At 38.3% G+C, this 14,816-nt stretch overlaps 1 protein-coding gene across 7 annotated transcripts in view; it reads right to left on the reverse strand.

The window, feature by feature from the left end:
* LOC110988951 (leucine-rich repeat-containing protein 27-like) overlaps positions 1–14,816 on the reverse strand; it is a 31,719-nt gene that overhangs the window by 2,845 nt on the left and 14,058 nt on the right. For 4 of the 7 annotated variants that reach the window (XM_022252962.2, XM_087130761.1, XM_022252963.2 and 1 more), the window contains exons 7-13: positions 14,385–14,465; positions 7,863–8,003; positions 6,733–6,821; positions 5,143–5,163; positions 2,614–2,693; positions 1,750–1,826; positions 960–1,086 (exon numbers count right to left, since the gene is read on the reverse strand). In XM_022252962.2, the coding sequence (XP_022108654.2) occupies positions 960–1,086; positions 1,750–1,826; positions 2,614–2,693; positions 5,143–5,163; positions 6,733–6,821; positions 7,863–8,003; positions 14,385–14,465 (616 nt within the window). The remainder of the gene's footprint in view (positions 1–959; positions 1,087–1,749; positions 1,827–2,613; positions 2,694–5,142; positions 5,164–6,732; positions 6,822–7,862; positions 8,004–14,384; positions 14,466–14,816) is intronic. The other 3 variants (XM_087130759.1, XM_087130762.1, XM_087130763.1) reach the window with 3 other exon arrangements.

Consider the following 14,816-nt stretch of genomic DNA (forward strand, 5'->3'; position numbering starts at 1 on the left):
GTAACATACTACTGCTGCCTACATCATCCACTTAGGCACATCAGGTAACATACTACTGCTGCCAGCATCATCCACTTAGGCACATCAGGTAACATACTACTGCTGCCTGCATCATCGACTTAGGCACATCAGGTAACATACTACTGCTGCCTGCATCATCGACTTAGGCACATCAGGTAACATACTACTGCTGCCTACATCATCCACTTAGGCACATCAGGTAACATACTTCTGCTGCCAACATCATCGACTTAGGCACATCAGGTAACATACTACTGCTGCCAGCATCATCGACTTACGCACATCAGGTAACATACTACTGCTGCCAGCATCATCGACTTAGGCACATCAGGTAACATACTACTGCTGCCAACATCATCGACTTCGGCACATCAGGTAACATACTACTGCTGCCAACATCATCGACTTCGGCACATCAGGTAACATACTACTGCTGCCTGCATCATCCACTTAGGCACATCAGGTAACATACTTCTGCTGCCAACATCATCGACTTAGGCACATCAGGTAACATACTTCTGCTGCCAACATCATCGACTTAGGCACATCAGGTAACATACTACTGCTGCCTGCATCATCGACTTAGGCACATCAGGTAACATACTACTGCTGCCAACATCATCAACTTAGGCACATCAGGTAACATACTACTGCTGCCTACATCATCCACTTAGGCACATCAGGTAACATACTTCTGCTGCCAACATCATCGACTTACGCACATCAGGTAACATACTACTGCTGCCTACATCATCGACTTAGGCACATCAGGTAACATACTACTGCTGCCAACATCATCGACTTACGCACATCAGGTAACATACTACTGCTGCCAGCATCATCGACTTAGGCACATCAGGTAACATACTACTGCTTCCAACATCATCGACTTAGGCACATCAGGTAACTTACTTATGTTGCTGACATCACCCACTTACCATCTTAAGATCTCTCTGGGCAGCTTCCATTTCCTCACGGGGATTGCCACGAGGGCGCTGTTTCCTCTCCTGTACCTTAAGATTGTGTTGTTTGATTCTATCCATCAATTGCCGATCTCTCTCTGCCCTGTAACGGCATTTATTAGGCTATCTTCAAATACATGTACATGCACAAGAACAAAGTAGAGAAAATTCCTGGATTTCTTCAAATGCACATTATATGCTTTTTGCGGATCAGATTTTGCACTTGGGGTGTTTTCAAGTATTTCTGTTTCATGCTAATGCAGACTGTGGTCAATTATCTAATGTGTTTTCTATGTTCTTGTTGATATCTCTCACGAGAAACAATCAGCAGCTTTTCTGAACACAATGTTACAACAACAAACATTTTAGGATCACAGTTTGTACTGAATTTCTTCAATTAAACAGTGGACACTTGTGAACTCACTTCAACGCAACAAAGAGCCTAGATGCCAATTATTCAGAAATGGAGCAATGGTTTTAAAAGACTGAAAACTTTCCCTCTTAAAAACTTGAAACAAAAATGGTTGCCTAATAGCTGCACTAAATGTTCAAATGAGCAAATCATTTCATGGCTCCTTCAAATGGAATGTCATGATGTTTGGTTTTAGTAGAACTTCGTAAAAATACTGACATCAAAGAAATGTCATTATTGCTTGCTAGCAAGTCAACCTCTGGCAATATTCTAGCAAGTCAACCTTGGGCACTATTTTAGTTTTTCTGTTGTCTAGTCAGAGTTAGTTCATTCTTGCCGGTCAGGCAGGCTTACCTGGCCTTTTCCAATTTCTGTGCAGCTTCAGGGTCAGTTCTCTGCTTTATTGCCTCATGTTTATTCTTGACTTCTTGCTGTAAGTTAATTTGTAAAAAATGATTGGCACAAAGCATAAATAAAATGTTAGATGTATGGGGTCTTCTAAAGTCTAAGAAGATTTCTACATAAGGATTCCCTGGAGTAATATTAATAGATACTAGAGCCCCCATACAAAGGGACACACCATTTGCATCCAATGGTTTGTATGCTTTAAGCATATAAACTAATAGTGCATGTTCAACTATGTATGCAAACATAGGATCATGAAGTGGGCGGACAAAGCCAGCACCACTGGCAAGCTGTCATGTCTCCCAGGGTATCACTTCTGCAATAGGCTCACAGGTGATACTACAAGCATGGAGGCCAACAGAAGATACTGAACGGAAGCAAGCCATTGGCACAAGCTCTTTAGTACGCACATATCCCTCCCTCAAGTAACATAAAAAAAAAGCTGCAGGTGGGCAGATACTGCCAAATACCACGGCAATGTGGAAAGGCAATGAGCACTTATCTTGGCCAACTACCATATATAAAACATCAAACACACTTAGGAAATGTGGTTGACACAACAGACAGATGGTTCCTTGCCTGGAACTGTACCATCAACTTACAGGTCCAAGAAATGTGAAGATTTTACAGAGGTACTTTTACTGCTGGGTACATTGGACTGGTTTACAGACAAGTGTTGACAATGGCCAATAACATGCATAAAAGAATGCAAGGTCCAGGCATTACAGTTATGGGTTCTGTCTAACCATTTTGTGAAAATACACATTTGTAAATAATTTTGTCCTTGCTGGAATTTGATATATGTACATGTACCTTGATCCTTTCTTCTTTAGATAAGATCTTCATGTAGTTAGGATCTGTGTCATACGGCGTCTTCAGTGGGTCAGTGAAATCTGAAAATGAACCCCAAAATAATTAGCAATTAAAGTCCTTTATTCTCAACTTCACTTCAAATTCTGCAAGTCACACTCAACTAAGATTACCATTACTACTACATGAAAAGGGAGCTTCTTTCTGCAATGTTTTGGTTTATTATCCTCAAACATGACTCAGTTTCCCCATCTTGTTTGATTGGACAGAAATATTCGTTGTTACAGGATGTTATTGCATGTATGTACCGGTATATATTAACATCTTTCATAAGTGTAACTCATCCAGCAGCAGCTAATCATTTGGGACCCTCACAATGAAGATAACTATGAAGAAATGCAGTCTTAAAGGTAGGAGGAAAACCCTGGATAAATTCATCAGAGGAAACCCACAGAATCAGGTAAGGACTGAAAACCAAATCCACATGCAGACCTCGGTGGGAATTGAAACTGGGCCACAGAGATAGAAAGCAAGGAAAGAGCCACTGTGCCAACCCAACTTCCCATTTGGAATCAAATGGCTATTACAACATCTCCACACAACCTGCTATTTCAATGATGGAGCATGGACTGTTTGATATCAAACCAAATACAACAGACAATCAACATTCATCATACCACAATAAAACAACAATCATTAAGAACATGCAAACATTCATGAATTCAGAACAGTAGTTTTCTCAATCACCAATAGCAAACACACTCTTGCTGAAATTTGAAGTCCATGCAACATGTGGAAGTCCATGTGACCAGTGCTGAAGGTGACAACACGTCAATATACACAAAAGATGACAAATGAATCACTATGTGTGCAACAGAACCAGGACATGAATGGACGACTCACCACCGAAGATCAACAAGTTAAATACCTTTGAAATGATTCAAAATTTCAACTATACATCATTTAAAAAAAGCACATTAGGATTTCTTTTGTCAACTGTCATGCTTTCTACCATGTCAAATTATAGAAAAACAAACATTTGACACCAAGTTTTTATTCCAAATTGACTCTCGTCTAGTGTGGCAGATTCTATTGTGCTACGTCAGCTGCCCTGTATGTGTCACATATCCTGCTCTTGCCACACAGAATCAAATCAAATCCCTACTTTGGGTTGAGCAACTTTGGAATGTATACTCTTGGTTCCAATCCTGCTTTGCACAATGCTTCCGCACAGAAAATGTGAAATGCTATGGCTAATACCACATACCACACTCTGTCTGTTAAGTGACCAGTGCACATGTAATTCATATTGCACACAAGGGTTTTGATATGGTTGCCGCCCCCAATAACATGCTGCGTTACATTTTTAAGAAATCTCTTGAAAATGTTGACTTTTTTGCAAAGTTTTCAATTCTAATGCACACAAGTGCAGGACAAGACTCTCCATCTTGCCAAACTTGATTAAATTTTAATACAGATTAAAAATGCACGGAAATGCACCCTATTGTCTTAATTACATGTAGATCTATCATGGCTGCATGCCAGAGATTTTTGACTCTCAGTTGGTGAAACATGCATTCTCCAAATGCTTTCTAATTTCATGCGATCAATATTTTCCCACTTTTTCTCACTGAAAGATATTGCTCATATCTCTCTGAACAACCAATATTTCTAATATTTCCATGGCCTTCTTCAGGATCATTTTAGGCAATTTTTGCAACAAAACATATCTAAAATCTCACCCACTATTCTGACTCCAGAAATCCCCAAATATTTACTTTTTCTCTTACAAAATTATGGATAATTTGTCCTTGATCAAAAGATCTTTTTTCAACAAAACAGCCCCCTCTATAATTGAAAAGTATACAGTTAGGATAGATAAACGTGCATTACAAAAACAGCGTGGACTGTCAATTTAAAGATATATACAGTCAAAATGAACGTGACCAAAAAAGTGCTGCAAAGGTACAAGCAGGTGGGTAGGCAAATGAGGGTCAGTTGCCCCATACCTCCCACTTTTTCAACCGGGCGGCATGCCCCCCCCCCACTTCTCACAGGTCCTATAATGGGGTGAGCCATAATGGATCGATCTAATGGCAGATGCCTGATGGTTTCAAACCTGGCCCCCTCCCCCACATTGTCACCGTTGGGTACATGTTCACCATATTTGTCTCACATTTCGCCAAATTATCAAATCCAGTTGCAATGGAAAACAAATTTCCACACACTTATTTTGTTCTTTTAACTACTCAAGAATTGCTTCAAGAGAAAATTACCAATTTGAGAACTTTAACAAGTACTTTTTAACAAGGACATTTTACATGTTGATTGATGTAAATTTTCAAATGGTCATTTCACTAGCTATTTAAAATGGCCATCTTGTGTACTAAAGTCTATTTAAAGAGACTGAACTACTGTCGGTAGTACCAAAAGACGTCTGTACACATTGTAAAAATTGACCAAGTCAAGTCATGAGAACATATTGTGAACAAATCAACAAACACATCATGCATTAGCATAAACAGTATTTACCCTTGTACTTCCATGGCATGCCTGTTAAGGTAGAAATCAAAATAAGGTAGAAAAAGTGAATAAACACAAACTCATATTTCATCATGTTTACTGAGGATTGATCTGATGTACTGTGAGACGTCACCATTGTAAACATATAAATTATGGCAGTTTTGCCCTTTTCACACATCCATAAAGCCTTCCATGCTCATGAACCCTCAACTATTCTGGAGTCCACATTCAAGGTTTACCACAGCTGTACTAAGCCCTCCGAGTTCACTTTATGGATTGGTAAAAGTGTCAGGAATAATAACCTCAAGCGATACATATTTGCCCTCATTTCCTGTGTAGAAGTCGATTGCTAACCCATTGTGGATTCTGCTCAGAACATTCCAAGCACAATTTACAAGAAATATTTGATCAGAATGTTATGAACATACATGTCAATGGACAGCAAGTGTGTTATAAAGACAGTATAAAAAGAAATCTCAACAGAGAACTATTCACAGCCTTATGAGTGGTGCTAACTAGAACCACAGAGGATGGACAAACAAGGAGTTGCAACTCAGGCACTTCAAAGTGTTCAATGATGGTCGCCGCCAAGTCAGACGAATAATAGAAAACATTCCAAAGATGCCTGATTACTGCATGCATCTTAGCCGGACAAGCGGGGCCATTAATATCCTAGCAATACTTATAGTTTTTGCTTGCAATTAAATACAAATTCTTGCTGTGACCAGGAAATAGTGGGAGGAAATTCCTGATATGAGACCTACTTTTGCCATCATAAATGAACTTTTAAAATTTTGATACACTTTTCCATTATCCATGCAAAGTTTTTAATTTTATTCTCCTCCCTCCAATACATCAGTGTTCAAAGACTTGGTACAAACTTGGCTAAGACTGGCCAACAATATTTTGACTTTTACTGGAAAGCTAAGTTCATAAGTAACAAAATGTAGTATTTCATCACAGGGAGTGACCATGAAATCTCATAAAATACGCTTTGTACAAATGCAATATTAGAAACAATTCAAACAAAACACGAAATCTTGTAAACAATTGGGCTATTTTATCCCAAAATAACTCTAGAAGACAGAGCTCATTAAGGGCAATGACTGCACATATAGATTTAGAGCACACAGCATAATGCAAGCAACTATTAAAGCATTAAATTTGATGTTGTCATGAGATCACGCCAAGCACCAACAAAGGCATGAATATTCAATTTCCTATACCTCAGTACACGAAGTTTTAAGGATGTAGATTACCAGTGACAAAGTGCGGTGGTGAACATAGGGTACAAAGCGGTTTTGTGGTTGTGAAACAGATGGTACGTAGGAAGCGTTCGCTGCGCTCTGGCTATGGATATACAAGGCATGCCAGAAAGCGGTAACTGGCCAGATCTTACAGCCCAGACAGTTCAAACTCCTTCTGCGTCCTTCCTCTATGCTAGGACCATGACTTTCCCTAAGTCTAAGTCCACATATTAGTCTCCTAGTGTGAGTTTCCTATCTACTCCTATTTTCCGGTGTTCTCATTCCATGCTGATGTACATGTACTATCAGTATTCTCTTTCATCATAATCCTTCTAAGCTTACTGTGTCTCACCTTGCTGAGCATTTTTAATGGCTCGTATGTAGTGTTTCCGCTGCATTTCTCTGGTTTCACTACGCCAATCTTCCAGTAACTGCTGATCCCTGTAGTAGCAAAAATCAATATAAACAGGCATTTGCTAAAACCAACAACATGACAGACATTGTGTTTGACCAAAGACAAATACAGCTGCTCTGGGGACCTCTTTGGTTAGAAAACAAATGAGGCTGGAATGCACAGGAAACAAACCCAGGTCTCTATAAAAGTCCACAATATTGAACCACCAGACAGTGTGCACAGCAGATATACATTGATGCTATCCTTTACCGCAATAAGCAGGTTGCACGACCTCCCAACTGATTTCATATGGATTTTCAAAAATTTGACTTATTGAACTTTAAATTCTGTAATTTGACACCTGATGATGTCATCATAATGTCATGCCTCCATTTACATCCTCTGATGATCTACAAGTAGGTATCTCCCAAGTTTGAAGGGAATTGGGATTGTTTAAAGGCCCAAAGTAGTGAAGAGTTAAAACCCCTTTCATCCTGTGGGATTTGGAATGGAAGAAAAAATGTAAGGAAGATGAGCTGTTTTGGCTAGTGCTCAAAACAGCTGATTATAGATGGCAAATATCTAAGCATGATTCAATGGTTTCAAACCAAAGTAGTAATTATACTCCTCATCAACTACAACTAAGTTTTTTAGGCTTGTCTAAGCCAAATGACTGAGGCCATAAGCATAAGATTACACTTGATTTCGACCTTACAGGGACAACCACTGCGGTTTGAATATCTTCTCATACACTTTAAAGATTTCTTAGAATTCCTGGAAGCTGCAATACATACAACTGCATGGGGCTGATTTCAAAAACCCTCACATTTAACCAACTTTATCATTAAAAATGAGCGACCAGACAGACAAAATGCATTCTACTCTCTCACTCATCAAAAAGGAACCATAAGATTTGCTTTATACTCGCTATCTGCGGAATAGTAACAGTTCAGGACTAGTGTTATGGGGAATGCTTAATTAATGAATAATGTGTTACGAGTCTGGTTAAGTGTGATAATAATTCCAAATGTCCCCATTAGCCTGTACAGTTACACGTTGGTCCAACTCATGTCAACTTGTTTTCTTACTTTCTACGTTGCTCAATAAGTGCTTGTTTTTGTTGAAGTTCTCGAAGTTTAGCTAGTTGTTTCTCTTCAGCCATACGAGACTCTAACGGATCAATCCATGGCGGAGTCTTCATCCTCTGCCCCTTCTTCTTCTTCTTACGTCTGGGGAAAGAAAAGACAAAGCAAGTTCAATCATAAAACTTTAAGGATGGCACTCTTTTCTTGGTCTTTCTGAAAACATCCAAAATTGATCACAAGCTGCTGCACTGTATCTTGCACCTACTGCTAGGCAAAGATACAGGTCCATTCATTAAATGCCTTCATTCACATCTTGTGTCAGTTTGAGTTTCAAATAAACACAATTTTAATAATGGTAATAAAAAACTGCCACACAAGGTCCTTGATAGGACAAAGGTGTACATGTATCTTGGAAAAAATGTATTGGTCATCATACACTAATGAAATACATTTACATCTAATTGAGTAGCTGTGAGTCTACTGAGTGCTCAACAACCTGCAAATTGACCACGTATTAACATTTGATAATGCCCTCTGAGAAGCGATAATGCCCATTGCATAATACACGCGCTGGCACCTGGATACAAGACAGTTTAATCAATTCTGGTTGGTCAAGAGTCTGTGTGCACGCCAATTGGACAATCTGCACAAGGAATATTCCAAAACTGGACGGGGTGTTTGAGAAACTGAAAGTTGTATGCATTGTGCACATTGGTACTTACTGTCTTTGTAATGATTGCAATTTTTTGTTGAAGGGTATACATGTGTATGCGCTGGGCTGGTCTTCAATGTTCTTTTAAGACCAGATCAGGAGAATGGATGCTGATAAGGTGAGGCACATTATCAGCATCCCTTCTCCTTAAAAGAATGTTCCAGCCAAGCACATATTTATTCAAGTTCCCATTCATAAATACCGTTTGCATCAGGAAGTCAAAACAAATCTTAACAAATTTCCAATGATTTGGTCCAAGAGTTTTACTTCACTGTTTCCAAACACATCTAACTGTATGTTATGGTATGTACCTCTCTGAAGTAGTCATAAATCAATCTAATTATATGGAGACTGCTGCTCACATTGTGCATACTTTGTGAGGTGGCACAAAACATGATGAGCAGTGAAGTGTGAATTTGGCACTTTCAAAATGCGGACTCACTGATAGAATTAGTAAGTGAAGATTGTGAATGTTCAACCAATACAACAAGGAAAAGGGGACCAGATTTCATGAGAATCTGAATTTCATGTGACACTGGAAATGTTAAGATCAGTCAGCCGCTGCTTCATCAACCATTCATAAATACCGCAGACAGTCTCCCTATTTAACAACGTGCAACTCGACCATGTATTAACATTTGATAATGTCCGCAGAGAAGAAATAATGCCCATTGCATAATACACGCGCTGGCACCTGGATACAAGACAGTTTAATCAATTCTGGTTGGTCAAGAGTCTGTGTGTATGTGGTTCGCCACGCACGCCAATTGGACAATCTGCACAAGGAATATTTCAAAAATGGACAGGGATGTTCGGGAAACTGAAAGTGAAATTCTACCACAAAACTGCTGGAAATCCATCATATTGACCTCTTTTGACTCTCTGACTAAAAAGGTATTTATGAATGGCAATAAAAATGTGCTTGGCCAGAAAGCGACTGGATGCGACTAATCCCTCACCTGCGGCTCGGGCATTAGCCACGTTCAGTCTCCTGATGAGCCAGTCTTAAATCAGATTTGAAATCAAGTCGGTAATTGGCCAGGTGTAGTCCACCTTCCTCGCGATGCATACGTGGTGCAATTCAACATGCAGGTTAATAACACGCGGGAACAGTCAGTGCAACCTTGTTCCCCAATACGCATGTTTGGGGCTGCCTAATTACTGACTTGACCAATCTGCAAACCCTTTTGTTCACAAAATATGGGGCTTGCTACAAAAATTGGACGGACCACTATGATAGGCTAAGAGTCCCAATTATATGAATATTCATTTTAGGGACGGATTGGTCAGTTGAACATTTATTAGCAACAAGTCTCGTTAATTAAGAAGGGTTTTTACATTATTCTAAAAAGATGATTTACAATAAACGCATCAATTTTTTACCAAAAAGATAGTTGATAGATTTGTTCTTTAATATACTTTGTTTTTCAACGTCATATTAAAAGGGATATGAATGCAACACATGAAGAAACCAGCACTAATAAAATAGACTTCCCTATATATATAAAATGGATGAGTCTGTTATTTAGCATGGCACTCTCCATGGAAATGTATGAATATGCATTGCAGTTGTTGCATGCATGAATATCCATCCAGAGTCGGGTTGATCAAGTTGTTAGGTGGGCACCGAAACCCAGTACTGAAGAGCCCACGACCATGCGTCGTATCGGGGCCGAATTAGTGTAACATCCTGAATCAAAGGCGACGGTGAACAGGCTAAGCACTAATTAACAATGCAGCATGCTGGCTCATATTGCTCTGGACAACAAACACGACAGACTAGATACAGATTTGATTTCAAGTCTAGTTTTAAATGCACATTTACGACCTGCCAAGCACATATTTATTTCCTCATTTAAGTACGGTCATGTGACAGCCTGTCAACCAATATGAAGGTGTAAACTTTCTTGGGTATTTATGAATAATTCTTCATCACTTCAGAAATGTGCATTCTGCTTGACAAATTTGTGAGCCTGTACATGTATAATAAACAGAATCACTGTGTGCAACCAGTATGGCAGAGTGCTTGCATATAGGAATCGCACAAAGGAACAAAAGGTCTTTTCATTACCAGCTATGTTCGCTCTTTTGGCAGAGTCTTTTCTGAAAGTACCACAATGACTTTTCAGTCCTATGGGTCAAATTTATATGTACATGTAATTTAACATGTACATGTATCTCAAGTAACAGACAGCTGAATTCCTAGATGCAGTACAACACAGTATAGTGCACAGAGTGCAGTGATGGTGCGTTTCATTGGGTGCAACATTTGTAAAATACATGTACGTAATTGAATCAGGTGCTGTGTATCATGAATACATCATGAACACTGATATACGCAAAGACATACATGTACATGTACGTTGTTAGATCCATCAGACAGCAGATCACTAAAATCCAGTACATGTACCTGTGCTTGTACATACATTCTGTACTCATGGTGAAGATTTTTAACCACAGTACTGGCACATTAACCACAAAGAAAAATTATTAGATAAAACTTCTCTATAAAGAATATGGTCTTGTGTGCATGTAAGAAGACAGGTTATCTTGGTCAACTGTTTTGAATAAGTATGAATTATAGGGTATCGAAGCGTGACATCATTTGAATCAGGAAGTGCACTATGCACAAGAATGGAATAGGTTTGTATTGGTTCACACACTGATCTTGCTTTGATGCCTTTTCCCAAACATAAGTGTTCGCTATGACCTATTCACTTCGACACTCTATTCTCAGATAGTGCAGACAATTTCCCCCCAAACCAATTCCAAACAGCTCAAAGGTGTGATTAGAACAAGTATGGTATTTCAATAAACCTGAATGACAATCTGTAAAACTGTGGCAGCTCCAAATAATTGCTTTAACCGACTTACTGAATGCATCAAAACTGAAATACATGTGAACCTGTTTCAAAAACTAGACTTAAGTCTCCTTTTATAGAACATTTCAGTGCATATGATTGTTTTCAAAATCTGTTTCAGCCTGAGAAAAAACAGATTTTAAAATTTGCCTGTTTCAAATTATAATTTGATAAGATATCACAAAGTGAGCCAAGAAAAGCATGACAGCTCTGACTTCAGTTTACAAGACCCTGAAGGTAAAATACAGTTGAACACTGCCTCAAACAAGGTTGTTGGAACCTTACATGTTGCTTTGGTTCAAGAAAGATCTGTCATTATCAGTATTGGAAAACAAACAGAGACTTGAGGATGGACCTCAAACTTGTCTTGTTAAAGACAGGATGCTATATCCACACTGTTTTTATTATCCATGCTTGTATTCTGATCTTTTCGGTGTAATTCTGATTATCGTGGTAAAGTTTTGACTCTAAAACTAACTACTATGACTTAAAAAAAGTGCCACTGAATAATAATTGTGTCCTGTAGATGTGTACATAAGGTCACTGTAACTTAAGCAAGTAAACAAATGTGTGATGTGTAGTGGGTACAGCTAGTAAAATAAAACCGACCCCAAAACGGTTTCAAACCTACTAGTTCAAAACCAAGTCATCACACCTTTTTTCATTCACAAATATCTTTTCAAGTCAAATTAATTTTACCGCAAGGACTAAAATCTCCTTATAATTTGCAGGCAAAAAAAGCCGCATGTGGCATGTGTTGCATGATGTGATACAGTATGCAGCCAGGCAAGCGTAACACATTATTTTTTTTCTAACTTTATAGACTCACCAAATGCATGCCTACAAGACAATGAAGATAGTCACGGACGTGTATGAGGCTTTCAATCCATTCCAAATTTTTCAATGAAACTGGAAAAGTGTTTTCCAAGTTGGCATTTGTACCATCTGTCAACACCCACCCACATGATGGGCTCTTGACCAAAAGCAACGGGTAAAACTGCCCGAGGTATATTTATAAATTACTTAAACTAGTCTCTGTGTTCCCTGTTCTGTGTACATGTACACTGTATATATGTCTTCACTTTATACCACATCTATGATATGGAATTATGCATTTCCTTAATTAGATGTGCAACTTTCATGAATATGTGGTTTATCCAACAAAAACTCAACAGAATTTTTCCATCCATGCATAAAACCTACAAAGAGTCTCATTTGTCTCAAGCAAAAATTTTGGCAATGTCTGTTCACAGAAGATGTAAAATAGGACTGTGAACCAATATCCATCATTATGCAGTTCAGAAGTCTGAATACTCATATAAATGTACCGGTACTACTTGATATATAATAATACGCCAGTAGTTCTACATAAATAGTATTTATTTTTATGTATGTATACATTTTTCTACTTCATATTAAATATTTAACCCATATTATAACCTCAAACCTCTGAATTAATACACCTTTTTTCTTTGGTTTTTCTTTTTCCTCAATTCCATCATTTTGCTTTTCATAGATTGTTAACCTGTCCCTGCGTAGTAATTTTTTTATCATTTTATACCCTTTAATAATGTGTATCACGTTTTGTTATTGGGCAAGTATAATTTTTTTCTATCTTTGGGGGCTTTTTTGTATTATTAAATGTATTCTTATGTATTTTACAATATACTTCATTTATCTGTGAAATTGACTGTAACTCCTGACTGTAATAACAATAAACCCAGGTAAGAAAAGTCTTCACCATTTTGAAGATGAGGGATGAATGAACTCTGACTTTTCATGCCACTTCCACAGTGTAACTGGGATGTTTATGTAATTATGAACTGTGGAGGTTCTTGTTTTTTACCTGAGCCTGGCACTCTGCTTTCAACCAAGCTTCTTTAGGATATATCTGCACATTGGAAACTATTCTTTACAAATGCAAACTTTACATAATTTTTATTCTTAGCCGGCAGTCAGCTCAGCTGGGCAATTGATTTGTGTAGTTCTGAATTAATTTAGGTCTTTGGTATATAAATAATACCTTCCAGGACATTTCTGAGCCAACGATGATTATTGTCTTGTGTTCTATGTCAACATTTGACATAAAAATCACAGCTGATGATAGGAAGTAATTGTGAAGTCCCCTACTTGTACTCTACATGTACCTGCAACCATATACATGTATTAATGATAAAATGAAATGTGCAATCACACTGAGTGAACGTTGCAGCTCACTACACATTGCTGAGTGTAATATGCATAATGTAAAGTCAAGAATTTTCTGCTTTCTGAAAGTCAAATTCTGCTTTCTTCCACTTTCTAAATTTTGTGTACAAAAACTGTGTGTGACTGTATATATCGGTATGTACTGTAGGCCTACATTTACCGTACATCTACAGGTATCTTTGGCATAATGATACATGTAGGGCCTACACACACCATGTCACTGTGATCATGGACTTGTCACCGTCCCTTTTGATTTATTCATAAGCCGTGAGATGTCTGGGCACTATGTAGGAACGGGGACCTGTGTGATCTCCACGGTGCGGAGACAGAGGAAATCAATACCGAATTATGTAATTTTGCAAAGGAAAAACAGGAGGGGAAACGCTACCAAATGTTACTTTCAAAGTGAGTTAAACAGTGAAAATGAGTTGACATTCCTAATTTGGGTTCAAATTTATTTGATTAATTGTGCAGAAACGATCAAAAATATTTATTTGTTTAATTTATTTATTTTTTTATCGACAATTGCGTTTTCCGCTTTCTACTCCCAAATCCGCGATTTTTGCGGATTTTCTGCAAAGTGGAAAATTCTTGACTTTGGCATAATATGCAGGCTGTAATATGGCTCTGATGAGGACCCTTGCTTATTGCATCCTGCAGGACAGTGCAGCAAGTGCGATGACGCTACATTTAACCGTGCAGAATCTTGGCAATATATAGACCATGCATTGTATTGATACTTACCGGTATATCTTCCTACCAGCTACCTGTCTGCCTGTGATGCCTACATGTACGTCAGACAACATCAATGATGCATCTTTCTCACTGATGTCGTATGCATAAGGTGGTCAAGTGCACACATCAATTCAATCTTCCATGGTTGACCATTACAATTCTTTAGCATGATAAATTGTGACTATTAGGACTTTTAGTAGACTAAAATGGTAGCATAACCTGTGCATGGTCCTCTGGCTGTGTGAGAATGTACTTACAGCACGTATAAAAAGGGAATCCAACAAAATGTTATACAAAAGTTAAACCCTTGAACACTGACAGTGATGAGAGAAAAATCATCATTAATGAAGTTGCAAACATCTTTTTTATGTTTTTGCATGTATATTTGTGTACTGCTGTATACAGCAAAATATCTGGTTTCAAGGCGGGGCAGCCAAACTA

This window comes from Acanthaster planci, linkage group LG20 (assembly GCF_054643075.1).
Source record: "Acanthaster planci isolate LZ-2023a linkage group LG20, COTS_SCS, whole genome shotgun sequence".
In the NCBI taxonomy this organism is placed as follows: domain Eukaryota; kingdom Metazoa; phylum Echinodermata; class Asteroidea; order Valvatida; family Acanthasteridae; genus Acanthaster; species Acanthaster planci.